This window comes from Mustela putorius, unplaced genomic scaffold (assembly GCF_011764305.1).
Source record: "Mustela putorius furo isolate JIRA1106 unplaced genomic scaffold, ASM1176430v1.1 tig00003972_pilon_pilon_pilon, whole genome shotgun sequence".
Lineage (NCBI taxonomy): Eukaryota > Metazoa > Chordata > Mammalia > Carnivora > Mustelidae > Mustela > Mustela putorius.
This window is the reverse complement of record NW_025422115.1, coordinates 17,899,291-17,926,632: the sequence shown is the minus strand read 5'-3', so window position 1 is coordinate 17,926,632 and position 27,342 is coordinate 17,899,291. Positions and strand designations below refer to the sequence as shown.

General features: G+C 60.0%; 1 protein-coding gene and 1 long non-coding RNA gene across 17 annotated transcripts; one reads left to right on the top strand and one right to left on the bottom strand.

Moving 5' to 3' along the window:
- Nucleotides 1–559: 559 nt before the first annotated feature.
- CLK3 (CDC like kinase 3) lies at nucleotides 560–27,083 on the top strand. Of its 5 annotated transcripts, XM_004758426.3 has the most exons (13): nucleotides 13,285–13,415; nucleotides 16,825–16,976; nucleotides 17,578–17,794; nucleotides 19,563–19,659; nucleotides 19,935–20,001; nucleotides 22,320–22,436; nucleotides 23,126–23,292; nucleotides 24,409–24,503; nucleotides 24,599–24,728; nucleotides 24,982–25,064; nucleotides 25,577–25,656; nucleotides 25,933–26,023; nucleotides 26,674–27,083. In XM_004758426.3, exons 2-13 carry the CDS (start codon nucleotides 16,825–16,827, stop codon nucleotides 26,848–26,850), a joined length of 1,473 nt encoding a protein of 490 aa, XP_004758483.1. In that variant the 5' UTR covers nucleotides 13,285–13,415; the 3' UTR covers nucleotides 26,851–27,083. The 5 variants fall into 5 exon arrangements, with proteins under 5 accessions (XP_004758480.2, XP_004758481.2, XP_004758483.1 ...); XM_004758423.3 differs by lacking the exon at nucleotides 13,285–13,415 and adding an exon at nucleotides 560–751 and having other exon boundaries at nucleotides 25,933–26,816; XM_004758424.3 differs by lacking the exon at nucleotides 13,285–13,415 and adding an exon at nucleotides 13,104–13,228 and having other exon boundaries at nucleotides 25,933–26,816.
- On the bottom strand, nucleotides 958–16,809 carry LOC106006459. Of its 12 annotated transcripts, none has more exons than XR_006603909.1 (5): nucleotides 13,730–16,805; nucleotides 9,481–9,595; nucleotides 5,846–6,170; nucleotides 4,949–5,000; nucleotides 958–1,594 (listed from the first exon to the last, which is right to left on the bottom strand). It is a non-coding gene; the product is annotated as an uncharacterized LOC106006459 (long non-coding RNA). The 12 variants fall into 12 exon arrangements; XR_006603912.1 differs by having other exon boundaries at nucleotides 5,846–6,114; XR_006603908.1 differs by having other exon boundaries at nucleotides 5,846–6,144; nucleotides 13,730–16,804.
- Nucleotides 27,084–27,342: the final 259 nt, after the last annotated feature.

Sequence of the window (27,342 nt, the reverse complement as noted above, 5' to 3'; positions counted from 1 at the left end):
TGTTCCCATTTTACAGAGCAGGAGACTGAGATGCGGAGAAGTTGAGTAACTAGCGTGAGGTCCTTTAACTCCTGAGAACTTGTAGGGTTATAATTCAGTGGCGACAGCGCCCAGAGCCTGCCCTCCCAGGAACGGCTAAGCATTCTATACACATTGTCACATTTCCACTCCACCCACAACCTTATGAGGCAGTGAGTTTGTTCATTTTACAGATGAAGAAACTGAAGAGCAGAGATGTGGCCAAAGTCACACATCTGGTGAATAGCTGGGCGAGGAATGGACTCTGATCAGCTGCCCTAACTCCTGAGGGGCAGGGGCAAGCCAGCCCGGGGACAGAAAGAAGCAGAGGTTGAGGCGGGGCGGGGGTTAGGTGTCCCAAGTCTCCGTTCTGCCCACGTGCCCTTTGCTCTGCACAGCCGGGAGTCGCCTGTCACAGGCGGCCACTAGCAGCCCCAACGTTCTCCAAGAGCAGCGGCCCGGGTTCCGCGCCGCAAACTCCCCCCATCTCATTGGCCAGAATTGGTCACGGGTCCCCCACATAGCCAGTGGGTGCGAGGGGGCGGAGCAGGGAGGGAAGCCCGGACGCAGGCTGCACCTTCTGCGGGTCCCTGCCCAGAAGGAAAGGGGAGTCGGTGGCTTGCGGCTTCTGGAGGGAGGTTCGGAATCACCACCGGAGGGAAGGGAAGAAGGAACCGACCAGAGAAGCAGGACCGGGACGAGTGGGGGCCCTGCCACGCTTGGAAACAGTGAGGTACAAAGCCGACCGCTGCTGGGACACAGGGACCGACAGGAAGGCCGGGGCGGGGTTGCGCTGTGCGCCCGGAAGCAAACAGGAGCGGTTCTGGGCGGTGAGCCGGTGCCGGGTGGGTTCCTGGCCGGAGGGAGGGCTGTCCAGGAGCGCCGCGCTCTGGAGCGCGCTGGGTCCTTGGCAGGGGACCCAAACCACTCGGGCCCATGTAAACAGAAAGGAGAGGGATTTATTTTCGGGGTGTGGAGGAGCCCAAGGACAGCGGGACCTGGGCTGCCCATGGAAGGTACTCCTCTCCTGAAGACCAGCCCACCCTGCTGCCCAGGCCACAGAGCAACATGACATGACCGTCCCAAAAGTCAGGTTTATGTCTTCTCCATACATGAGACTTCCTGGGCTGAACCAAAATCTCTCCATCCCAATTCCACTTCCTGGAAATTGTCGGCTCCATTTGCTGTCACTGAAATGCAGCTTTATCCACTGTGAAAAAGAGCAGTTGACACTTCCCAACTTCTGTGTCCAGTCTTCAGCCCCGGTGAGAACTATGATTTTGTCTCAAGTCTAGTGATCAGGAAGGGGCCATTGGCTCAGTTGGGCTCGGGACCCCGTGCTGGACACATCCACTGAGAACTCGGCAGCCCCTACAGCAGTGGTGTGAATGGCAGGGAGGGCAGAGAACATTTTGCAGATGACACTGGAGAAGCAGTCTCAGAGGTATTCTGTCCTTCCACCCTGCCAGAGTCCCCCTCTGCAAAACTCTGCTTCAGTTAAGTCAGTAGATGGAAAGAGTGTAGAGCAATAGAGTTGAGTAGGATTCTGGAAGCACATGGCCCAGCTGACAGAGCTCTGTAGGGCAAGGAAACACACAGCAAAGTGGGGAAGGAAGTTCAGAAAAAGAAAATGAGGGGCGCCTGGGTGGCTCAGTGGGTTAAGCCTCTGCCCTGGGCTCGGGTCATGATCTCGGGGTCCTGGGATCAAGCCCCATATTGGGCTCTCTGCTCCGCAGGGAGCCTGCTTCCCTCTCTCTCTCTGCCTGCCTCTCTGCCTGTTTGTGATCTCTGTCAAATAAATAAATAAAATCTTGAAAGAAAGAGAGAAAGAGAAAATGACCAGGTGACTTCGAGGGAGGTTAACTCTAGGCTGGCCTTGCTTGTAGCCATTGAAGATGACCATGCTTTCAAGCTTGGAACCGAGAAACCACCTTTTCTGGGACAGGTTAGGGGAGCCAGGGGTCTTAGATGCTGTTCTGCTATGTGACTTTGGGCAATTTACTGCCCTTGTCTGGGCAGTTTCCCTATTGTAAAATGGGGACTATAGAGTGATCTGAGGCACAAGTGAATCAGAACTCACTTTGAAAAGTCTAAAGCCCAGTGCCCAAGGCCTTCACCAGAAAGCAGAAGGTCTGTAGTCATCATTCTGCTGACACCAGAGCAGTGAATGGACCAACAAAGCCCCACAAGGACACCAGCACCCCACTAGCCACTCTCTGCCCAGCTCCTAGCCACAGGATCCCCCTGAGAAAGGGCAAGGGGCCTCATGCACTGGCAGTCAGGGGCCTTGTGTCAACATGGGCATTTCAGGCCCTGTTGCAGGCTGGGGACAGGGAGACCTCTGTCTGCAGCCACCTGTGACAGATCCCACCGCTCAGACCTGACAGAAACCCCAGCATGAGGGGATAAAGGCATAGTCTTACAGGCCTGCCCTCTCCCCAGGGAGTCCTTGCCCACCCCTGGTCCCTGAAGCCTGTCAGTCCACTGTCCCCTCATTGGGGGCAAAGGGCTGACCTCAGTGTCTTGTGTGGCAGAGTGAGCTGTGAGCCTCAGTCTCCATACCACCTTTCTCCCCCAGTCAGGGCACTGCCCTGGTTGCCAGCTTTTCTCAGACCTCTCTTCAGTGGCTCTTGGGCTTTGTCTGACATCTGGGGACAGAAGAAGCAGCATCTGACCCCACAGAGGGCAGAGAGGCAGGCCGGGTACCAGTGAGGAGTAACTCCAGCTCTTCCCAGGGAGGGGAGGTGAACTGAGAAGTCCTTCCAGAACCAGCAAAGGCCCAACTGGAAGGACCCTTTGGGCCTTCTCCGCCCCCAGCTTGCAGATGGGGAGATGAAGGTGGAGAGAGTAACTGGGCCTGGGTCCCCTAGGGAAGCAGGGCTCACTCCGCCTGCCCCTCTGGAGAGTCCCCAGCTCTTACCTTCAGGCTCTGAGAGGTGGCTGGAGGTCCCTGCCCTCCCTGTGCTGGAGTGCTGATGCTCAGAGCTCCAGCTCCTGCCCTCTGGGGACCCGGTTCTCAGCCTCAGGGTCAGAACTCTTGGCATCTCCCAGGTCCCAGGTGCAGGTAGGACCCCATTCTCTAGGGGTCCCCGGAGAGCAGCTGAGGCAAAAGATAGGAATCCCCACCCCACGAGGCTCCTCCATGCAGAGTGAGAAAGACGAGGCCCTCCCTGGTATTGAAGTGTAAGACAGGACTGTCCTGGGCAGTGGAACTTGCTACATTGTCCATCACCGGCAGCTGCACATGACAGCATATGGTTTCCTGAGTTTATTAACTGTAAATAATGGCTTGCGGACGAAATACTGGATAAACAGACATTGTGACTAAAGCTCTCTGTGCAGGTGGTCTTGGGCACACATCCATGGTTTTATAACCTTAGTTCTGACTCCCCCTAACTGGACCCCAGGGGAGACTCAGGGCAGCAGGCACTGAGCCAGGGGCACCATCTCATGTAATCCTCACGCCAATCTCTGAGGTAGGTAAGGTGGTATCCCCATTTTGCCGATGCGGAGACTGAGGCCTCGAGAAGGCAGACTTGCTTATTGCCCACTGAGCTGGTCAGTGGTGGAGCTGAGGCGAGCACAGGACTTCTTGGCTCTAAAGGCCACTCTCCTTTCATTCATAACCCCAGGCCCAGGAACCCAGATGTCCTAACTCCCTGTGCCTCCATAGCCCACCTAGCCATGCCTCTCCTGCTTCTGCCCCTGTGCCCTCCTCCTCAGAGAGAAGGCCGACCAGGAGATGATACATCAAGTCCCAGGCCTGGCACTGTTCTGCTCCGCCCCCCAGCGCCCCCCCAGGGATGAGAGGGCTCTCTTAGCATGTCCCCAGATGCCCTCACCTGTCTATCCCAGCTTCTTACGGGAAGGGAGGAAGTGTGAACACCTCTGTGAGGGAAGGGGATTTCTCTCCGCAGAGCCCCTCAGATCCGGGTGCCCTCACTCCATGGTCCTCACTTTTCTACCAGCTGCTGCTCTAACCCCAGCTTCTTGGCAAGGGCTCTCTGCCACCTTGGGGAGGAGGGCAGAGGGCAGTGAGTGGCGGGGAGGGGTTTGAGTTAATCTGGGAAGGGCAGGTCAGGGGCACAGGGGATTGGGCATAGGGGACTGTGGGCTCCCTGGGCGTGCAGGCCCAGCAGAGGCACAGAGGTGGAGGGGTGCCGAACACTGGGTTCTGGGGACCTTCTGGGGCTGGCTGCTGAGCCTCTCCACTTCTGAATCCCAGATTTTCTGGAGTTCAGCGCACATCCAGGCCAGCTCCAAGCCCATCCTACAGGGAAGTCTGGGGAAGGGGTGTAGAGAGAGGGGGTCATTGGCTCCTGACCTGATCTGGTGCTGCAGGACATCACCCCACCCCTGCTCTTGGAGGCCCATTCTCATGGGGGCCTGCCTGGGAACTCCGCCTTGACCCAAACAAGGGGTATAATGGCCGTCAGGTGCTGGGAGGCTGACAGATCAGCCCTCAGGGGAGGGAGCAGGATGGCCTCATTCTGCTACTCTACTCTGTACAGGTGACTACAGAGTCCCCCAAATCCAAAAATACGAATGGGTGGTACTCCCTTAGTGCTCCCTAGATGCTACACCACCCAGCCTCAGGGCTCTCTGAGAGCAGGCCATGTCTCCAAACCCTCCCCATTTCCAGATCCTCCCTCGTCTCCGAGGGAGGTCCCTGTGCACCAGGCCCGGCCTACAGAGGCTCAGCCCTGATGCACTTTGTACAGAGGAAGAGCTAAGCACGACAGCCAGGGCTACCAGGCCACTGCCTCATCCGTGTGCTTAGGAGCCCTGTCCTCCCTGCCTGAAAGGCCCAGGGAGGACTCCCCAGGGCCCTCCCCAACAGGCTGGGGAGTAGGCTTGACTGGTGCCTACTCAGCATGTGCCAGTCTTGTCCCCAGACCTCCACAGGGGGCTGAGAGGGTGCGGAACTCACCTGCCCTGTGCAGAATCGGGGCTTGTGGGGGGTGCTCTGCCATGGCCTGCACCTGTGGGAAGAAGGCGGGTGGTTAGGACTCAGGGACACTGGCCTCCCTTCCAGGCTGACTGGACTGTCCAGGTTCTCCTTCTTGTTCTGGGCTGGGGGCAGGCCCAGGCCACACTGACCTGAAGGTACCCCAGGCAGCCTCCAGCTCCTCCCCACCTTCCACCTCTGGATCCTGGCAGGCATCTGATTTTTCTTCCCCAGAGCCTGCCTCTTGCTGTGGCTGGTCCACCTGAGGGGACCCCCACCCCATCCTCTTGTGCCCAGAAACACACACACAGGCTCTTGGGTCTGGGCAGGGCCTGGCCTGCAGACAGGAGCCGGTGTCCAGCCTGGACCTTGGCCTGCCCGGGGGCTCACTGAGCAGGGCCCACCACTCCTCACAACGGCCCGTCCTGCGGCCCCTACGGTCTTTCTATAGCCATGTCAGGGGCCTGGCGTTAAGTGAGGGCAAGAGCAAGACAGAACAGCTGGGTCCCCGAGATCTCCAGTCAGATCCAACCCACCCAACAGGAAGGTAACAGGAAACAAATTGGGAGGCGTTACAGGTTGAACTCTAGACTCCCCCCAAAAAGGTATGTTTGTGTTCTAACCCCTAGTATCTCAAAATGTGACCCTCTTTAGAGATAAGGTCTTTGCAAGGTAATCAAGGTAACACGAAGCCATTATAGAGCACCCTAATCTAATCTGACTGGTGTTCTTCTAGAAGGAAAATTTGGACACACACACCCCTGGGTTCGCTCTTTGTCAGGGCAGCCCTAGCACACTACCTCAGAGTGGGGTGAGACAGAACCCCCTGCGGCAGCTCCCTGGCCCCAGCAGGACCCTGACTGGAAGGGGGCCTCTCACCTCCGGGCAGCCGCGTGTGCGGTGGCGTGAAGCGCGGACTGACGGGAGCGACGCTTCTGTGACTGCGAGCCACGTGAGCCTTTTCCACGCTTGCCGGACGGAACCCTCATACGCAGCTGATGGAGAACTGCAGCTGCTCTCGGTGTCTGTTTCTTTGTTTACAGATGAGCCCAGAGAGGGAGAGTGACTTGCCCAAGGTCACGTAGTGAGTGCTCTATGGGGGCCTGGTTTGTGCCCAGTATTCAGGCTCCAGAGTCCACCATCATCCACTAATTTGGGAACAGCGAAGAGCAGAGAATCTTGGGATTGAGCAGAGGAAGACAGACTGAGGTAGAGCCCAGGAAAGGATCAGGGTAGAAGGAGCTTGAGGTTAGGATGGATGGAGGTGGAGGGTGCTGGTGGCCCTGGGAGCCCCTTGCACCCTCTTGCCAGCCAGCTGTTGCCCCCTCTCCCTCAGGGCCTCCGCCCTGCTGTGACTTTGGCCATTTGGTTGTTCCCCACAGTACCCCTGCCAATGACCCAGGGCAGAATCCTAGGCCACCCTCCCTGGACAGGCACAGAGCCCAGGACACCCACTTGCTCACAGAAGATGAGTCCTGGGCAGGCCTCCCTGGGCACTGGAGAAAAATGGCCTACGCTGTCCCTGAGAAGCACAGGACTGGAAGGCCCTAGAGTTGGGGCCCACGTGGACACTGGTTTGGGGGTCCTTTGCATGTTGTTTGCATAGCGCCCCCCCACACCGCTTCCTTCCAGGCACCTAAATCTGCCCAAGGGCCCAGCTTTCTCCCTGACATCGTCCACTGCAGACCCCCATCTTGACCAGCATGCACCCCAGAAAGTGTAGACTCTCTTTCCAGGCCCTGGGGAGACACTTCCATCCTCAGGGGTCTGGATCAAGAAACAGACAAAAACTTGAGATTTCTTTCCGTACAAATTCACAATCACTGTCTGTATAAATATACAATCACGGTTGCAGACAATCACAGCAAATACGCTGCCTTGCGGAACTAACAGCCCTCTCAGAGCAAAGCTCCGGACCCCAGCTTGAGATACACTGATTCAGACCAACCCCACATTTTATGAGGCTCAAGGCCAGCTAAGCAGGACTGCCGAGACCCTCTCTCATGCTCCTTCCAGCTGGACCAACAGATAAGCTCCACTGCGGCAGAGCGCGCCCCCAACCTGGGGCTCTACATCTCTGCTTCTACCAGCCACCTCCTTGCTGCCTCTGTTTCTCTGTGTCTGTGTATGTGCATCTGGGAACAGGTGTGTGTCTCTGGGGCGGGGGCAGGTGTGTGTCCACCAGTCTGTCTGCTTGTGCACATAAACGTTTGCCCTGGAGACTAAGGGAGGGCACCAGCTGGAAGGAGGCAGTCACTAAACGAGTTCAAGTCTGGTGGATAGGGCCCGGGGCACCCCAGCCCTTACTCTGGCCCCTGCTGCATATTTTAGCCCCTTACCCGCTCGGCTTCTCAGTTGGGGCAGGGACTGTTCACAGCACTGCCACCTTCATGCCTCTTGTCTTGGGGCCTTTGCATGTGCTCCACCCTTCTTTTCTTTGCTGAGGATGCCTGTTCATCCTTCTGTGACAGTTCAGAGGCTCAGAAGTCCCCTTGATATGGAGGACTTACCCATCTGCAGCACATCCCCCCACCTCCCACAATGCCTGTCCCCGGACCCCCGGGGCAAGCATCAACAGCTGCTCTGCGGGAAGATTGTGTCCTGAGCCTGGGCAGGGGTTAAGACTCCACCAGGGCCCCGAAGTGCTTAGGCCCTGTCCCCACCCCACCCCTGCAGGCCTGACACCAGCATCTCCTGCAGGTCCGCTCAGTCCAGGATCCCGGGGTCTCCTCACAGCCTCCAGACCACACTATTTTGACCCTGAATGAGTTCCTCCCCACCCTCGGGGCTTTGTTTTCCCATCTGAACCAGGAGGGGAGTTGGCTGGGTAATGGCAGGGTCTTCCCAAATGATGGGGGCGGGGTTGTCCCTCTCTGGGCTGCACAGAAATCTTTGCATGCCTCTCCCTCCCTCCCCAGCTGCTACTCCAAGAATGAAGACCAGAGAATGAAGTAAAGGCAGGGCCAGTCTTCGGGGCCCTGCCCATGCACCCACTTAGAGGAGGCTCTAGGCCAAGGGGCTGTTGGCTCCTCTGGTCCAAACACAGCTGGCCTTTTCTACTTCCATCTGCAACAGCAGAATCCTGCTGGACCTCTTGCCACTAGGCCCCTCCTGCATGACTGGCACCCTGGTTTGTCTTCTGCGTCCTGGTCTGGCCTCCTCCACTGCTGTCCCTGGGACCCCTGCAGCTGGTCCCCCTCCTGCTCCAGGTGGGCCAGAAAGCATTCCTCCTGCTGCAGGGAGGGCCAAAGGCAGCGCTGAGCCCCTGGAGAGGGCCGTCCCTGCCCCTAGCACAGCAGTGCCTGCAGATTCTGATAAAGCAGGCTGACTCCACCAGGTCCTGCTGGCTCCCACCCACTGCGATAAGCCCACCAGGGGCCCACCTGCCAGCCCAGCACCGACCCATGTCCTGGCCTGTGCACAAGGGACGCAGCTCCCAGGGAGTGCCCAACTATTACCACTACGGGCTCCAGATGTGTGACCCTCCACCTCCAGCTGGACCTAGGACATACCAGTTGCTGATGGCTTTAGAGCCCCAGCAGGAGGACCAAGGACACTGTCGTGGAATGACAGCTGTCAGGCAGGAGCAGACAGGCTGTCAGGTGAGTCCCCAGAGTCACCCCAGGCACTGTAAGGAGCAGGAGTTCTAGGAGGGGCAGCTGTGGGCTGAGACCCCCATGTCACTAAAGGCTCAGATACCTAGACCATCACGGGGTGGCCGTGCCTGCCACGTCCTCACATGGGACAGGGGTGCTGGATACCTCCCCTAGAACCCTCAGCTTGCATGAACCATCGCCTTCCTCTCTTCCTGGGGACTGCAGCTTTCACCAGGGGCAAATGGCCCTTGAAGGAAACTCCTCTTTCTGCTGAGCTAAAACCAGCCCCTCCCTTCCTCTGACTCTCCCTGGGGAGCCACAGGGACCCAGGCCCTTCCTTTGCCTCCAATCAGCGCCTCTAGCCACACCAAGCAATGCTCTGTGCACCTGCAGAGGGCGCCATTCACAGAGATGACACTTCAGCACAGCAGCCTTGTTGGGGACCCACTTCCCATCTGTCCCCTTGGATGCCCCAGACCTTGACAAGCCTTCCCGAGAACATGACCCCAGATGTGAGCACCAGCCCCGAGCCCTCTGGACTTCTCAGTCTGTGAAGAGGACCTTGCTAGCTTAGGGGACCTCCCTGAGGCTACAGATAATCAAGGAGAGGATGATGGGACCCTAAACCTCACTTTCTGCTCCTGCATGAGGAGGTTGCCCGGGGCCCTGCCGAGTCCCAGCTCACATCCCTGCCTCCACAGCACCTGTGCTCGCTTCACACAGCCTCCAGTGATGCCCGCAGGTGGCCAGCCGGCTTGGCCCAGTGCTCCCAGCTCTCTGCTAGCTGTACCCACACAGGGCCTTCTCTGAGGGCCTCCCAACCTACTCCAGGGCTCTCTCTGAGCACCTGCTAGGAAAGAGGAGCCAGGCTTCAGCCTGGGCCTCAGGAGCTGCCATGCCCACCTTTCCCAAACTCACCTGCACCCTCCGGTGGCGCTCAGTGAGCAGGCACAGTCCAGTGGCTAGAAGTGATAGGAGTGCCGTGGGGGCAGGAGGGGAGGCAGGTCCATGGGGCTCCTGCACAGTGCAGTTCCTGAGAGCGGGACAGATGGGAGACCCTGGAGCTAGGGCACCAGCTTCCAAGGCCCCTCTTCAGATAGGGAAACTGAGGCCCCAGCACTGAGCCTGCACAAACCCGACAACACCCTGGCTCAGGATCTTCCCTGGTGATTCAGATTTCAGATAAATGTCTGCCCCAACCCCGCTGAACAGTTCTCAGTTCCAACAGCTTCCATGAGCTTTGGTGCTGACCCTGGCCCAGCCACCTGCTGAACAGCCAAACTCACCTGGCCCTCCCCGGCTTCAGGAGGGGGCACAGAAGCCTGAAGGGGATGTCAGTTGCCCCAGGTCATGAAGGGGGCCCACTGCAAACTGGGCCCACACTCCCCAACCCCTGCTGCTCCCCTACCCAGTATGGGAGTCTGGAAATTGCAGGGGACAGGGGAACATTTGGGGGACACTGTAGATTAGCTCCAGTGTAAGAAGTCAGAAACCCTTAAACCAAGTTACTGCTTCAGTTCCCCTTTGGCTTCCATAGCTTTAGCTGGAAGATGGGGGACCTGAGCCCTAGGCCCCACCCACTTAACCTCCAGGGACTGAGCCTCAGAATCCTACCACTATCTTCCCACCCATGCACCTGGGCACCAGGCACCCTGCCCCAACTCTGTGTGGGCACAGGGAGAAGATACCAACTGAGCTACTGGGCTGAGCTCCCCTGGACCCCTAACTGACTTGTTCACTCCTCACATTCCCAGACCTGCTCCCAGCTCAGGATGGCACTACTACCCACCAGCCCTCTCCCTGTAGACACCTTGACGTTCTCCTCTCTGGACTCCAGGCTCACATTCTTGCAGCCACTTCTGAGCTTCTCTCTCCACATTTCACCACCATGCAAGGCCTCTCCAAGATGGTCTATGATGACGGTCTGCTGCCCCCATCTCCCACGCCCTGGCGCAGCCACCACAACTCCACTCTGGCTGGGTACTCAGTCTTCCCATTAAAAACAAGTCCTGGGGCGCCTGGGTGGCTCAGTGGGTTAAGCCTCTGCCTTCGGCTCGGATCATGATCTCAAGGTCCTGGGATCGAGCCCCGCATTGGGCTCTCTGCTCAGCAGGGAACCTGCTTTCCTCTCTCTCTGCCTGCCTCTCTGCCTACCTGTGATCTCTCTCTCTCTGTCAAATAAATAAATAGAATCTTAAAAAAAAAAAAAGTCCTCCCCACAGACCGCCCCCAGCGCTTACTGAGAACCCAGACTACCTAACTTGGGTGTAGGAGGGCTCCTGGTCTGCGGGAGTGGGGAGTGGCACCAGCCAGATGTTGAATTCACAGAGCCTGTGCAGAGGAAGGGGCAGCCCCCAATGCTGCGGGAGCACAGGGGTAGGGAGTCCGGTTCTCCTCTGGAGCGTCCAGGAAGGCTAACCTGCCCCTGGAGCTGAAGCTCAAAGGTGAATTAACTGCCCCAGAGGAGCCAAAGATGGATGTGGCAGACTAGAGAGAGCAAGGGCAGCAGGACAAGGAGGGGATCAGAGGGCCTGGGGTCTGGAGAAGGCATCGAGCTGAGCCAGGAGCCCAGCAGGGCAAAAGGGAGATCAAGAGGGACGGGAGCTGCCGTGGGTCTCAGGTGGCTGGGAGCAGGGCACGGGGCAGGGCATTTCCCTGGTGCCCTGGAACTGTGTTGCAGTTCTCAGCCCGCACAGCAAAGGCTTGGTGGGTATGAGGGTAGAGACCTGGGGAAAATGGTGGGTCCCAAGGGGCTGGGGGTGTGGAGCAAGGGTCCTCTGAAGGTGGCTCACCGCTTGAACTCCCCAGCGAAGAGCTGCCAAAGCTACAGCCTTCCAGCAGTGGCAGTAATGAGATAGGAGGGTGTGTGTGGGGGGGGGGTACCTGTACCTGACCTCAGGTTAGATCTTTTTCCAAGTGCCTATCTGATACTCTGCCTCTTTTTCTTCTAGGTGTGAGTTCTTTCAGGAACAATAAAGACAGAAGAAGGAAGCTCTAATGATAGAATCTGAGGCACCAGACAGCTATGGAACTGCTTTTGGAGAGAGGGCTGGGAGATGGCTCCTGCCCCATTTCAGAGAAGGAGAGCAGCTTCCTTAGCCGGAGGCAGGGACTCCTGGGTCCCCGATGTGGGAAGATGCGCCTGACTTGCCCCCTCGGAGCCCGGCGCCCAGTGCAGGGCTAGAAGACAGGAGCCTCCCCCAGCTCCTCCACCCTCAGCTGCCCATGCAGTCCTGGCTTCTAGGAGCCATGACGCTTGGGGTGAAGTGGGGGGAGACACCTTTCATCTTGTCTGTGTGGGTGAAACCCCGAGATGAAACCAGGCTAACGCAGGCCGTGGCCTTAGGCCACGGACAGCGCCCCGGGCCAAGAATGGCAACTCATTACCTCTGGCTCCGGAGGCAGGATCCTAAGGGAGGGCGACCGAGGGGCGGGGACAGCCGGGCTCTCGGTCACCCACAGCACACTGGAAGCGCCTTCTGAATTTGATTGGGAGGGGACCGGGATCCGTTCTTGAGGCCGCATTAGCATAGAAAGCCTCGGTGTTGCCTTAGCTTCTCTTGGTTACTTCGGGTGGCGTGGTGGAGCTAACAGAGAACTGGGGGGCGGGAGGTACTAAGCACCCCGCTCAGGCCACGCCGTCGGACCTCGGTTTAAGCGAGAGCCAGAGACCAAAGACCGAGGGAACCGCCACAAATCCGGAGGGAGCGGATGCGCCCGCCGCGCGCCAGCCCGGGCGGGGAGAGGACATTTCGCGTCGGGGGCGTGCCCAGCCCTCATTGGGGGAGTGGGCGGCCCGCCCCCGACAGAGCGGTCCCGGGAGGGTGCCCCGGCCTCCAGCTCCCGGCCGCGTAGCCTGGTGGTTACCAGCAAGAGCCGTGGGGCGTGAACGCTCACAATCCCTGAGTTTCCCGCAAAGGACCCGACCTTGGCTTTCTCCTGTGGAAAGTGGGGTCTCGTTATCCCGCCCGGGCCAGGGGCGGGACGGGCCCCGGCGATCCCACCCGCGCAGCCTCGGCAAAAAGGGCGTCGAGTGGCTGGGAGGAATGGCCCGCGCGGCCTGACCGCGAGAGCCCGGGGTTCATGAACTGAGACACAGTGCTGGTCTGCGTCCGGCGCTGCTCAGGGAAGAGGGGACATCCTTGCCCCCAGACCACGTCCCTCCAGAAACCCGCCGACATGGCTCTCGGGTATCTTCCCCGAAACCGTTCTGGACGCACACGGGAACGGGGACGTGTCGCAGATCTTTAATAGAAACCCACACAGAGAGTTGCCTCTCATTTGCGTCTTCCCCTTAACCGGGAGTGGCGCCCGCCTTCCCGAGCCTAGCGACACTAGCTTCCGTCATCTTTGGCGCCCTCCGGGGCCAAGGGGACGCTCAAGGCCCGCCCGGTTTTCACTGAGGCAAAAGCGAAACAATGCCCGCCCCTCCACGAGCAGGAAGGGGTTGGCGGGCACGGGCGGGGTCGAGTCTGCAGAGCAGGCAGGGTGCCCCGGCCTGGTCGGGGCTCCACCTCCGGGCGCCCGCGGCTTGGGCCTGCACCCACGTCGAGTCTTGAGGCCTACGTGCGGCGCGATACGGCGGGGGTGGGCCGCGGCTGGGGACGTCCCCTCTGCCCTCCCGGAACCTGTCTCCACTGCTGCCGCCCGGACCGGAGCGGCGAAGGTGGGTCCTCCAGAGCCTTCGAGTCGGGGGCCAGAGCGGCCAGGCCACCGACCCGGGTCGAGCCGGGACTGGCGACGGCTGCGTCACGCGAGGGGCGGGGCCGCCGCGGGCGGAGGCCGGAGCCGGAAGCGGAAGAGGCGCTCGGAGTGGGGAGTGGGGCCTAGCCGCAGCCGGATCCTGGGAGACGGTGAGTGTGGGCCCAGGCCCACGGCGGCGGCGGCGGCGGCAGCGGCGGGGGGTGAGTCGGTAGGGCGGGCGCAGTGGGTGCGGGTCTCCGGGCTTTCGGTTCCGTCTCGGTCTAGTCTCTTTCTCTCCCTCGGCCCGCCTCTGGTCGCGGCCCCGACCTCTCACCCCTGACCCGCCGCTTCTCCCCCGGAGGGGCGGTCACCGCAGACCCCGACCTCTCGATCCCCCGGTGTCGGAGTCTGAGCGGCGGCTGAGGCCCCTGCAGGGATCCAGATTCAGCCCTGCACCTCCCGCGGAGTGGGGTCGGGGTCTTACCTGGGAGAGCCTGGAGGGGCCTTCAGACTCCTCCCATACCCTCTGCTCGAGGCCTGCAGACTCCTCCTCCACGCGCGGCCTGAAGTTTGATTCTAGCTCAGGCTGGCCATCCGCCTGTCCCCCGGGTAGCCCCTCGCCGCCGCTGGCGGCGGTTATGGGGGAAGGGGCTTGGATCTCTGAGACCCAAGGCGCGTCAGGAAGGGACGCGAGCGAGGGCCGCAGGCCTCCAGCCTGTTTTGTTGTGATGATGGAGCCTCTCCAGCCCGGGGAAGGGGCCGAGTCAAGCTGACACTACAAATGCCGGAGCTGTTCCTTGGTCCGGGGGAGTCTTGTGCTTTAGTTCCGGGTGCGGGTGCCCTGGTGTGGAGCTGGAGTGGGAGTTGCCTGAGCCAGGCCCCCGTCGAGGCGGAGTTGGCGGCCTTCCAGTTTCCCTCCTCCTTGCCCTTGAAAAGGAGGAGCGTTTCACCCGGTGGTGGCGGCTTGTAAGGTGGCAGGTTTGAGGTTGCAGCGGTGGGGCCGCGTCAGCCAAAAATAACCATGGGGCTCTGGAGTGGCTGGGATCCGGTAGTGCAGACGCTGACCTGGCTGGCTGCTCTTCTTGTCAACCCAGTTCTCTGGCCAGGAGCTGCAGATGAGAAGCCGACTAGGCCCCTGCACAGAAAAGCTGGCATCCTTGGCCTGGTTTCCTCTACATTATCTCTTTCTTCACTGTGTAAGAGCAGAGCCTTCTTGAACGTAATTGTGACCCTTAGCTTTCTTGAATAACCTATTTGCTGGGGTCTCAGAGCTTCAGAGATCATTGGTGAGAAATGGGATCTGGAGCCCTGGCTGGGAAGATAATGAGGAACATCTGGTATTCCCCATATTTCCCCTGTCTAGAAAGTGTTGAAGCAGAGGTTATCTCCTCTCTGATTACCTTGTGTGGTACTCTGTAGCTCTCATCCTTGTCATCTCCATTGCCAAGTTGGCTGGAGGGTGTTTTTTGCAATTTTCAGGTATGGCGACCTTAGAGTCATGAGGCCAGTAAGTGGAGCACTGGGAATTAGTTTGGGATTTTCTACCCAGGGCTCTCACCCCCACCCCTTGGAAGGGATTTATAAAATATCCTTTGTGTCCTAACTTAGACCCAGAGGTGTTACCTAGAATCTTTTTAACCTTGTTAATGAAATGACCCAAAGGCGTGTGCTGGGCATTACTAAAGGAGTGGCATAATTTAATCCTCACAGAGCCTTATAAGAGATTATTATTCCCTTGTTGCAAGAGGAAGTTGAAGGTCAGAGTAGTTTAATAACTTGCCTGAAGACACACAGCTAGAAGTGGCAGTGTTGGGACTCAACATCTGTCTACTCTGAACCTCTGCTCCGCCCTCTCGAGTACGGTGGGGGGGGGGGGCATGGGAACCCTCCTGGTCCCTGGAGGAGTTGGCCTGGTGTAGACCAGACCATGTGTCCAGCTCTGGAACTTTGCCTGCCTGGCCACCAGAGCATCTTCGCTGTCGCTTAGGGAGATGTGACATACTGCCTTCATTCTATAACTCGGGCACCTGACCCGGGTAATTGCAGGAAAACCGTGAAACATTCATTAGTCAGCTGATCGTCAAAACAGAACAGCAGTTTAAGCTCTTGAGGAGCAGTTGGTGATTTTACATGGTGTTTACCTCCGAGGGTTGCTGGGGCCTGGGCTTCAAGGTAGATATGGGGAGAAATCTGCTGGTGAGGAGATCCGGAACAGAGGATTTCTCAGGTTTTCCAGGGGTTTAGTCAGATAGGCCCGGCTGCCTGCCCATCCACAGGAGCTGGTTCACTCTGCTCTCCTGATGGACCCTTCTCGTGAGCTGGGGCAGCCTCGGTGGGTTTGTCCAAATGTGCTGAGTAAGGCGAGCCCAGCACTGACCACTGAAGGCTGGAGAAGGCCAAGTAAAGGGTTGGGAGGAAGGCTGGCCACGATCCCTGGCCCAGCCTTCCAGCGGAGGCAGTGTCCGGGTTCTGGGTGTGGGTGGAACCGGGAGCTGGCCTCACATAGCCTTCTTCCTCAGCTCGTGTCTGATCCAGCCTGGCGGTTTCCTGTGGTGGATTTTAAGTCCCTGCCAAACAGGCACGGTGAGGTAGGGCCCTTTGGGCAGGCCTCTCCAAGCACACAGGCTGCCAGACACTCGGTCCTCTGGCTTCTCCCAAGATGAGCATAGGAGAGGGGACTGGAACTTCGAGGTAGGATCTAGCAGATCTAGCAGGGGATCTAGCATAGGGGGCAGCGGTGGTACAGTTGGCGGCGAGGCGCTGCCTGGCGTGGCACTGCAGGTGGGTGGAGGGTGCCCTGGGTGTCTTGGTGAGAGACTCACTGCCCTGAGGAGGCTGACGTCAGTTTATTGGTGCTGAGACAGAGTATGGAGCAGCAGGGGCTGGACAGACCCCCAGGTCTGTTTGGTTGGCCCGTCGGATCGGCTAGGGAATGTATGTAAGGCCCTGTGCACCTCCTTCTCTAAAGGCTGGTCTTCTCGTTTCTGCCCATGGCCCCTGATACGGAGGTGTGGCCTTTGCTCCCTTGAGTGGGGTCCAGTTCAGGGCCTCAGTCAGGCAACCTGGCCTCAAACTTGAGGGCTTTCACCCTTTGCTCTTGTGTGTTTGTTCCCTGCCAGCAGCCCTTGGGCCTCTGGCTTGATAGGCCAGTCACTTCATAGAAGCCCACAGACAGGAGGGGATGGTGGCCAGGAGGCTCTCCTCTCTCCTTGGCCTTGGTTTTCTGGGATGGTGCTCACCAGTGCCCCCCACCCACCCATTCTGTTGCTGCACCTGTGCCGGCTCGCCGGGTGACCTGAGCGCTCAGGTCCCCAGGCCCCACGATGCTGGGCTGGGGAGGCAGCTGTTTGTTTGTTCATTGGCACAGAAGGGTGTTGCCCGTTGTGTGCTGTTGGACTAGTGTGACCTCAGAGCTCTTTTTTGCTTCATAAACCCCTGGGAGGGGCTGCCCCCAAACACAACAATGGGCCTCTTCTTCAGGAGCGCCTGGGTGCCCCGAGCAGCCCTGGGGCCCGAGTGGCCAGAGGTGACTGGCTGCCTGGCTCCCCACTGAGCGGGGCTCCCTTTCCCGTGGCCTAGATGCATCACTGTAAGCGATACCGCTCCCCTGAGCCAGACCCGTACCTGAGCTACCGATGGAAGAGGAGGAGGTCTTACAGTCGGGAGCATGAAGGGAGACTGCGGTACCCGTCTCGAAGGGAGCCTCCGCCCCGGAGATCTCGGTCCAGAAGGTGACAGGGGGCTAGGTGGGAGGAACGGGCTCCATCCCTGGGCAGGGCTGGGGAGACAGTGTGGAGGCTTGGGGCAGCCCTGGGCTCCTTCAGCACCTGCCGCCTCTGCCCACCCCCCCCCCATCTCAGCTGTGTTCCCGGGCCTCTGTATTCACTGCCATCCTGCTGCCCCTTTCTCTGTCCTTGAGTCTTCCTTCTCCAGACTGGTTCCCCGTTTCTAGGCCAGCATCTCCCCTGCTGACTTCTGAGCCTCCCTCAGTGGGATTCATAACACAGCCTCTGTCCTTTCTGGAGGTTGGCTCCTCATCCTGTGTTAGCAGCCACAGGGAGTCTTGGGGTGATAGGACCCTCCAAGGCCCTTCACCCTGCTCACCTTCCCCCGTGCATTGCCTCCTGTCTGGAGGGGTGCTGCCAGCAGCCCGGGTTCTGGAGGTGGGACTTCATGCACATGCATCCCACCCCCATCTGGATGCCTCTGCTCCAGCGGGCCCCCCCATGAGCTTTTTGTGGGGGTCTCGCCACACGCCTTTTGCCCAGAAGCAAAACCGGGCTGGTGGGAGGAAGTACCCCATCTTACTGTGTCCTCACCCCCTCCCGGCAGCCATGACCGCCTGCCCTACCAGAGGAGGTACCGGGAGCGTCGGGACAGCGACACATACCGGTGTGAAGAGCGGAGCCCGTCCTTCGGGGAGGACTGCTACGGGTCTTCGCGTTCCCACCACCGGCGGCGGTCGCGGGACAGGGAGCCATACCGGCCCCGCAAGCATGCCCACCACTGCCACAAACGCCGCACCAGGTCTTGTAGCAGTGCCTCCTCGGTGAGTGGTGGCCGGGGTGTGCTGGCTGGGGCCTCAGGGCCCTGTGGCTTTCTAGCCTTCTCAGGCTGGCGGGTCTGGGTGAGTACCGCCAGCCCTGCGCCCGCGTACTGGGTGTGTGTGCCTGTGTGTGTGTCTGTGTCGTCTGGTCCAGGTGCAGGGCCGAGCCAGATGCCTGGCTCCTCCATCTTCGGGCCACTGTGCTGGTGGCGAGAGGGGCTCTGGCTCCAGCGATAGCCACCCCCTACCCCCACCTATCTGTGTCTCCGTGCTGCTCCGGGCCACGTGATGTGCGTGGCCGGGGACATTTAGGGAACTTGATAGGGCTGCTGGTGTGTGGTCTGGCGACGCGTGGCCCGGTCTCTCAGGTCCGCAGCCCTCCCCAGAGGCCCGGAGGCCGGAGTGCCCACGGGTAGGGGAGGTCTGCCCGTCAGCTCAGACCGGGAGCGGCCCCTCTGACCTTGATCTCCGGCCGGGCCCTCTGCAGCCTCGCCTCTTCCTGGGAGGGGCGGTCAAGATGAGGGGACAGGCTGCCCATGTGATGGGGCGCATGGACGAATGGCAGAAAGGCCTGCGGCCCAGGCCTCTTCTGCTTGCTGGCCAGGCACCAGGTGCAGGCTCTGGTCGTGGTGTTGGCACGGATGGAGGCGGTCTCGATCTCGGCCGAGGCTGGGAGCCCACGCGGCACTCGGGCCCCTCGTGCGCGTGTCAGGGGACCTGCTGTCTTCTCTTCTCCTCCCCGCCCCTCTTCCTTCCCGCCGGCCAGGAGGCCCCTGAGGATTAGTGGCGGACCCAGTGCAGGGGCCAGGCATCTCTTCTGCTCAGCTTTCCTGCGACTTCCTTGAGTGGCCACAGGTTGAGGCTTGACCGCGACCACCGAGCATGGCCTGGTGGCCTCTGTGCCCGCAGCCACACATTGCTGCAGGATGGCAGTGCAGGGCTGGGGCTCTGCTTCTTCTCTTTCTGGTGCCCTCTGTCGTCATGAGGCTGTCGCCTGGGCGCCGAGGCCAGGGCAGGAGCTGGCGTGGGGCCCGCGGGGGCCGTTGTGGTAGGAGGCTGCCTGGCCCAGCGGATCCCGGGCTCCTTCCCTGCTCAACGCCGGCGGCACGAGGGCCGCCGGCAACAGGCCATTTGTGGTGGTGACGTGACGTCTGGCCGCGGATGCCGTCTAGGGGCAGGTGGCAGGCGTGGCTCTGAGTGGCAGCTGTCCGGCCCGTGCAGGGCTGCGTGTGCGCAGAGAGGCAGGCAGGGGTGGGCCAGGCGTCCTGCTGCTCAGGCCGGAATGGCCTCTGGCCATTCCGCACGACCGGCCGTGCGCTGAGCTGGCCGCCTTCTTGTGCCGTCCTCAGCACGGCTTCAGCAGCAGGGGCCGTCTCGGGAGGGCCCGGGAGGGGGACGCGCAGTGGCGAAGGGAGTCAGGGCTGTGGCTCTCAGCGTGGCCCAGCCCCTTGGCAGCAGAGGCTTGGTGGTCTTTCTGAGCGCTGGCGGCGCCCTTCTCTTAGATAATGTCCGAGTTTTCCTTACATACCTGTAGCTGTTTTTACTTTTCTGTTTTTGAAGTCAGTTTGTGTCTTGACGTGTCCCTTGCAATATCCCTATCGTTATATATGCTGTGTGCCTTATGAAATGCTGGGATCTGGAAAATCCAACCAACCAACCCGCCGGCTCCTCACCGTCTCCACCTCTGCCTTTGACTGACACCTCAATCTGTCAATCGGAACCGCCTACCATGCGATGGGTCGGATGGCGTTTCGGGGGGCGGTGCATGCAGAGAAGCCAACAGAGCAGTAAGCGCAGCAGCCGGAGTGTGGAAGATGACAAGGAGGGCCACCTGGTGTGTCGGACCGGCGATTGGCTCCAGGAGCGATGTACAGCCACCTTTCGTAAAACTTTACCTCTCTACTTCCTCCCCCCTGTTAGACGAGACCTCTCCTGCCCGGAGGGGCCTCTAGTGCGCGTGGCGCCTTAGCGGGGCCACCAGTAATTGCCTGAATGACGCAGACGCTAGCAACTTCTGTTTTTAAGAGTGTAGCCGTGAGAGAGAAACCTTTTTTGTTTTTGAGAATTTGAATGCTGTGAACTTGCAGGAGCTGCCGGCTCTCTGCCCTACAGGCCCTCATGCCCTGCTTCTTTTCTCTCCTAGATGAGATCGTGGGGAACTTGGGTGAAGGCACGTTCGGCAAGGTGGTGGAGTGCTTGGACCACGCCCGGTGAGCAACTCTGCGCGATGGGTGGTGGGCATCCTAGCGGGCTCATGGCAGGGGTCCGGCCTGCAAGTGCTGAGCTTCTGCTGATCCCCTGAGATAGGGAGCTGTCCCGGGGCTCCGCAGCCAGGTGGCCTCCCTGCCCATGAACTGCTGGCTGGCGAGGGGTGCAGCTCTGGTGACCCTTTGGCCCCAGGACTTGGTGGTGGCTATCGGCACATGGCCAAGGCCCTGGCCCTTCTGTGGTTTGGGCCCGCTTCCTGCCATCTTGTGTCAGGTTGGGGCTGGGAGGCGGGTTGGGAATACTGCAGAGCCCAGCCTGAGCAACCCCTCCCTGGCTCAGGAGGTCTGTCTGAGAGGTTGGCCACCCCGCTGTCCACCCTGCTGGCCAACTCCCTTTGGACCCCCTAAACCCAGTGCATGGCTGGGTTGAGAGGAACCAGGCTCAGGCTCTCTGACCCTGCTGGCTGCTGCCCTCTCCCACATGGCCAGGCTGGACTGCGCGTCCCTCTGGGTCATGCAGGTAGAACGGGGCTCCTCCGGTGTGTGTTTGGGGGTTTCTGGGGATCCAGGCTGCGCAGTGAAACACTTCTGTTCCCTCACCATTCTAGCAGACCAGAACTTGTGCCCCTCTGCCTTAGGCTGGGAGGCCACCTCCCGGGAGCCCGCTGCCTCTTCTCTGAGGGCACTCTCATTGGTCTGATGCCTTAGCTACCAGGTGCCCTGTCTCTCCTGTCCCACTGAGCCATGTGCTGCCCATCACTGTGCTCGGGGTGAAGGGATAGGACCCATGCTCCCCTGGCACCGGGCCACCATGGTACTGGGCGCTCAGAAAGGACAGTTAGACCTAGCCATCCAGCTGGCTAAGGTAATGACAGTGACTGACAGGAAATCTCCCTGGGCTCCCAGCTCCCATTTAAACACCCCTCAGACCCAGTGTGGCCCCCGAGGTTAGGGCTGGGGCCGGTGGGCATAGGGATGGACATGTAGACCATACTGGGACCTGAAGGTGGGAGGCAGACCGGCAAGCTGTGACATGTGGGGGCAGCTAAGCTATCTGGGCCATGTCCCCCCACCCCCCACCCCGAGTAGGTGGAGGGGAAGTGAGTCTCTGAAATCACTAAGGGGCAGCCACAACACTTGGGGGACTTTTAGGGGATCCAAAGGTAGTTGGCCAGAAGGGTGGTAATGAGGGGGGTAAATTGACCTCGGCCAAAGGGCAGGCCTGATCCCCAGTGCCATCCAGCCCAGGCTGTGGCTGCCTGCGGGAGCTGTGAGCTCTCTGCTGAAGGTGAGAATGCCATTGAGGGATCCTGCCCTAGGAACCTGGAGTGAGCAGCCTTTCCTCTGAGGTCTTTCCCTGCCCTGAAAATCTGGGAAAGTGGGATAGGGAGAGAAAAACAGGTTATTTTCCAGAAGATGCCTTTGCCCTGGGGCTTGTGAACTTTTTCCTTAGGCACCACGCCAGCTTCCCAGGGGCCTCAAGATGCCACATTCTTGTGGGCCAGTGCCGTCTCACTCCTGTTCCCCCGGGCTTCTGAAGTCTGGCTGGCCCTTCCTGCTGGCCGCTGGGCCTGGCATTCGAACCTCAGCGTGGTCCCTGCTCTGTGGGCATCCTACAGGCAGGCTGTGGGGCGGGGCTGGCGGATGGGAAGCACAGAGCAGGGATGGGATTCTTCAAATCCTTACTAGACCCTGAAGAGGCCTCCTAGCACTCGGGAGTCTCCGAGAAACGCTGTGGCTGGTTGGTTGGCAGGCGGCTAGAGGAAGTGTAGTAAAGGGAGGAAGCCGGGGACGCCCAGCGAGAAGACCCTACTGCTGGCACCCTCACCCTCTTGCCAAAGCTTTGTCTCATCCTGGCACCCCCACCCCAGGTGGAGCCATTTGCCCAGACCTGGAGATGTGCTTTAGGAAGGTCAGGAGGTGCTGTAGGAAGGTTCTAGGTGGGATGGTCTGGCCAGGGTCAGGGCTGGCTGGCCTGCAGGTCAGGTTCCTAGGGGAGTTGGTGTTGGTGCCGGCCGGCAGGCTGGGCCTCTACTCCTTGCCTGCTGTCTGGGGAGCTGGTAGCGGCTGGCATCAGCGAAGTCCAGGCTGGCCCTGACGCACTAACTCACAGATGCCAGGGGAGCTGGCAGGGCAGGGTGGGGGGGGATGTTGCCTGGGGACAGGCTGGGGGCCAGGTATCTGCGCCCTCTGAACAGGTGCTGTTCCTGGAGTCCTGAGCACGGTTTGCCAGGAGCTGCGAGATTGGGGTGGAGGGCGGGGGGGGGGCAGGGAAGGGCTAGGGCACTTCTGAGAACCTCTGCTTCTTTCCTGGCTCCCAGAGGGAAGTCTCAGGTGGCCCTGAAGATCATTCGCAATGTGGGCAAGTACCGGGAGGCCGCCCGGCTAGAAATCAACGTTCTCAAAAAAATCAAGGAGAAGGACAAAGAGAACAAGTTGTGAGTGTCTCAGGGAATGAGAGGGAAGCTTTCGGTGGGGACGGTGTCTGCTCCGGCTGCAGTTGCCCGGACCCCCGGCGGAGCCGTGGCCCTTCACCCAGTTGGCGTGCAGAGCAGCACGCCCAGGCCCTGTGAGTCCTGCTGGAGGAGCCCTGGGTTCGCAGTGCAGGCTCCACCCCAAGGGTTCTGTGCTCCGAGGCGGCCTCCTGGGCCCGCTTCCATAAGTGAGGGCCTCGTGGGTCACAGCAGGGATCAGAACAGATGCAGCCCTGGCAGCTGCTGCAGCGCTTATACAGTCGGAGGGCTCCGAAGTCGAGCCACCCCGGTGCACTCACACTGAGCAGTTCCTCTCCTGCCAGCCCGGTGCTGAGCCCCGCAAACTCGGGAAGCTCAGTTAAGGGAGCTGGAGAACGGCAGGCACAATTCCATCTCTTTCCAAGGTGCAGGGATTGTGGCCATGTCTTAAGTAGACAGGGCAGGATGCCTTGGACCAGAACTTCCCCTGTGGCAGTAGGAAGTTTAGTCCTTGCCCTGAGCTGATCAGGGTGGTCTCTGATGGGAGACATGCTTTTTGTAATTGAGGGTTTTTCTTTATGGGCATGGGTGACCCAGTGGCCTGGGGGTGGGGACCGGCCTTATCTGAGGGAGGGGCAGAAACTGAGCCCCCCCCCTCCAATCTTCTCCTCTAGCCTGTGTGTCTTGATGTCCGACTGGTTCAACTTCCATGGGCACATGTGCATCGCCTTTGAGCTCCTAGGCAAGAACACCTTTGAGTTCCTGAAGGAGAATAACTTCCAGCCTTACCCCCTGCCGCATGTGCGGCATATGGCCTACCAGCTCTGCCACGCCCTCCGATGTAAGTGTCCGTGCCCGCGCCCGGTGGCGTCCTGCTCCCCCGCTAACACCAGTGCACTACCAACCATCATGCCTGGCCCCAGAGGCACTGGGTCCCCTTTGGCTGAAAGGCCTTCAGGGAGGACTGTTTGGGAGGAAGGAGAGGCTTGGTTCCCCTCCAGGGGGCCCCTGAGCCCACCTATGCCACAGGCACTCAGGAATAAAGATCTTCCCCTTGTCCCTTTTGCCATCCTACGGAGGATGGGAAGGCTGAAGCCTGACTGTGGACAGATGCCCTTCGTCTGACCACCCCTTCCCATCTGCCCGCCGGCCTCTCAGAGCTGCTTTTGGTGGTGTGGGGCTTTCAGAGGTGCCCTGAAGGGCATGGCGGTCCACACAGGACAAAGGCTCCTTAGAGAGGAGCCTAGATCTAGTCTGTTCGGGTCTACACAGATGGTGGGGGGGCGGGGAGGCCCGGGGGCCCCAGACCCCGGCACGTGCTGAAACTCCCTCTGAGGAAGCAGGGTCCAGGCTGGAGAGAGGTGGGTCACCCTACGGGCCAGGTCTTGACCACCAGCTGGGAGCGTGGAGTCAGAAGGTGCTAACTGGGGGCCAGCATTGATGGGACAGGAGCTGGAAGGAGAAGGTAGAGGTCTCTTCCCAGGCTGAGGGATGGGAAGAGGTAGGGCCGGCCTCAGGTTGTTTCAGGGGCGGCCCTGTGGTTATTCATTGTTCGCTCGCTGCCAACTTAACATTCTTTGTGACTCCTGAGGGGACCTGCGTGTTCATCTTGTCCCCGGGCCTGCAAATCATGCAGCCGGTGCTGGGGAGAAGGAGCCCCCAGGCTGATGCTGCAGCCTCAGCCAGAGACCGGCTGAGGAAGAGGAGGAGGGAGGTTTTCTATACTGGATGGGAAGAGTGTCCCTGGCCCCTTGTGAAGTATCAGAACTGGCCACGGCCCCAAGCACCGAGCACTCAAGAGGGAAGCCAGTATGGAGGCAGAGTCCACTGTGCCCCCTGCAGAGGCTGGGGGGATCAGGGTGGCCGAGAGACCAGCTGTGGGGTTGCAGTCTCGTCTCGCACCGGCAGTGGCCCTAGAAGCAGCCAGGGTTCTCAAGGTTGTTTCCTGCCTCCCCAGTTCTACATGAAAACCAACTGACCCACACAGACTTGAAGCCAGAGAACATCTTGTTTGTGAATTCAGAGTTTGAAACTCTCTACAATGAGCACAAGGTAGGGGTTGGGAGAGGGCAAGGCCGTGCTCTGTGGTAGGTCACCCACTGGGACCTACCTGCAGGCTCCTGACCTGCGCGCCCTCCTTGCCTCAGAGCTGTGAGGAGAAGGCGGTGAAGAACACCAGCATCCGAGTGGCTGACTTCGGCAGTGCCACCTTTGACCATGAGCACCACACGACCATTGTGGCTACCCGTCACTACCGCCCACCTGAGGTGATCCTTGGTGAGTGACTGGCTAGCCCCCAGGCCTTGATAAAGCAGACCATTGTCGGGAGGGGAGGACTAGGGGCGGGATGTGCCTGCCCGCAGGGGCCGGTGTCACTGTAGCGGCTCACTTGGCCTTCCCTGAGAAAGGGCCTTCTGTTGGGGTTTGGGCTAGGGTCCTGCCCACCAGAGTGGCAGCTATCCTTTGACATCTGGGCTGGGAGCAGGGGGCTGAGTTGAGTGTCACAGTCTCCTCCCATGTTGGTTTTCAGAGCTGGGCTGGGCACAGCCCTGCGACGTCTGGAGCATTGGCTGCATTCTCTTCGAGTACTACCGGGGCTTCACACTCTTCCAGGTAAGGCCTCCTGCATCACGGGGCTCGCCTGAGCACTGCTCCTTGGGTAGGCTGCAGGGGCTGACGTGGGAGAGCCCTATGACCACCCCGCGTCAGCACGCTGGAACACTCAGGCTCCTGAGGTCGAGGAGTGGAGCGCCCAGGGATTCTCTCGTGCTCAGCCTCAGCGTGGAGGACCATAAGCAAGAGGAGCGAGCATTTGAGGCAGGAGCACAACCTGAGGGAGGAGGGTGCAGAGAGGGGCACGTTTTGGAAAGAGTGAGGAAGTCATTGGAGAGAGGTGTGCGGTGATGGTTAAATCCACCTGAAAGGCTAAGGAGAGTGAACGTGACCTTGAGAGAATGGTCTGGCAGGCTGCCACCATGTCAGAGGCTGGGATTACTATTCACCTGGTGGGTTCACATCTCTTGGGGCAAGGAAGGCACCTGCCCATCTTTTTGGGTCCCTTATTTTTCTGAGGGGGCAGAGGCTGGTACTGACTCCTGCTTGCTCTATCCCTGACCTTCCAATAGACCCACGAAAACCGAGAACATTTGGTGATGATGGAGAAGATCCTAGGGCCCATCCCCTCACACATGATCCACCGTACCAGGTAAGCAGCCGTGGGGACACCTTCAGGGGTGGCCATAGGGGCCTTTCCCATCTTGGCCTTGGGTCACAAGCCAGTCTCCTGGGACACCCTGGCTCCCCCAGGCTCCTAGCAGCCTTCCCTCCCGTACCGCACTCTGAGCTGGCAGACACTCGCCCAGACCTCCCTCCCCTGCTGTACTGGGCCAGTTAGCATCCCCGGTGGCTCTGCAGTCATTCCCCAGACTGCCATGTCTCCCCCAACCCCTGAGGCTTGACCCCTTCTTTCCTTCGCTTCCAGGAAACAGAAATATTTCTACAAAGGGGGTCTGGTTTGGGATGAGAACAGCTCTGATGGCCGGTATGTGAAGGAGAACTGCAAACCTCTGAAGGTCAGTTTCTGGCTTCCCCCAGCTCGGCTCATGCCAAGGAGGCCCCAGGCACTGGGCAGACACACAGCAGAGACCGGCCGGGCAGCTACAGGCTGCCTCCTCGCTCCGGCTCTGTGGGAGGCCACACCCAAGGCTGCTGGGTGCGGGCCGTGGGGCTGCTTGCCAACCGCCCCCCCCAGGGGCCCTTAGCCCCGCCCCTCCCCCACAGGGTGGCCATGGATGTAATGGGGGAGCACCAGAAGAGCCCGATGTCAGAGACCTTGCTGCCTCCGGTGCTCCTCTTCTCTCAGTTTTGGGAAGAAGTAGGCAGGACTGAGGTGAGGGGGAGGGAAGATGTAGACATGGCCTGAAATCCTCTGTCGACGGCATCTGGTGCCCGGACCAGTGAATTCTACAGAGGGGACACTGCCCACCTGTCGGGACGTTGCATGCAGGGGCAGAGGCACCAAGCCAGCGAGACGCTCAGAGCCAAAAGCTCTACGCGGGCATGCAAGGAGCAGAGCCGCTCGCGGTCCAGGAGGGCAGAAGTGGTCCTCCGGGGGGCAAGCACTGGCTCCTCGAGCCCTGCAGCAACGCCTCCCAGAGGCCCGGGGACCCGCGGTGGCCCCCAGCCCCGCCGTCACACTGCGGCACCTTGTGTCCCTGAGCAGAGCTACATGCTCGAGGATGCCTTGGAGCACGTGCAGCTGTTTGACCTGATGAGGAAGATGTTAGAATTCGACCCTGCCCAGCGCATCACACTGGCGGAGGCCCTGCTGCACCCCTTCTTTGCCGGCCTGACCCCTGAGGAGCGGTCCTTCCACACCAGCCGCAACCCAAGCAGATGACAGGCGGGGCCCCCCCTCCGGGAGCTGGACAGCGGAACGGGGCTGCCCGGCTTTCTCTCCACCCTCCACCACCAGGCCCCAGGGCCAGAGCCACCCAGCGAACAGTGCAATGTGAAGGAAGGCCGGAGCCTGCAGGGGACAAGACTGGATGCCCAGCTGCCAGAAAGCACAGATTTGACCCAAGCTATTTATATGTTGTAAAGTTATAATAAAGTGTTTCTTACTGTTTGTAACCCCTGGTACCAGTGTGTCCGTCTCCAGGCTCCTTGCCTTCCCTTCCCACCTTATTAATAAAGACTTTCTTAGCAGTTCAGCTTGTGGAGAGCTAAGTGTGAACTAGGCTGGCACAGAAGGGCTAGCCAGTGACCAGACAGAAGCCGTGTGTCCCTCTGGGCCACGGAGAAGAGCCTGAAGGTGGCAGGCCTGCTGGAAGGCAACAGTTTCCCTCAGCCCCCATGGAATCCCTGGCCGGTCAGCAGCTGATTTGACCTC

Excerpts from the sequence above, each read along its gene's own strand:
- CLK3 (XM_004758423.3), top strand. The coding sequence starts at position 16,825 with ATGCATCACTGTAAGCGATACCGCTCCCCTGAGCCAGACCCGTACCTG. Across the intron at positions 16,977-17,577 it reads CGGAGATCTCGGTCCAGAAG|CCATGACCGCCTGCCCTACC; the intron begins GTGACAGGGGGC and ends CCCTCCCGGCAG. Across the intron at positions 24,504-24,598 it reads CTCTCTACAATGAGCACAAG|AGCTGTGAGGAGAAGGCGGT; the intron begins GTAGGGGTTGGG and ends TCCTTGCCTCAG.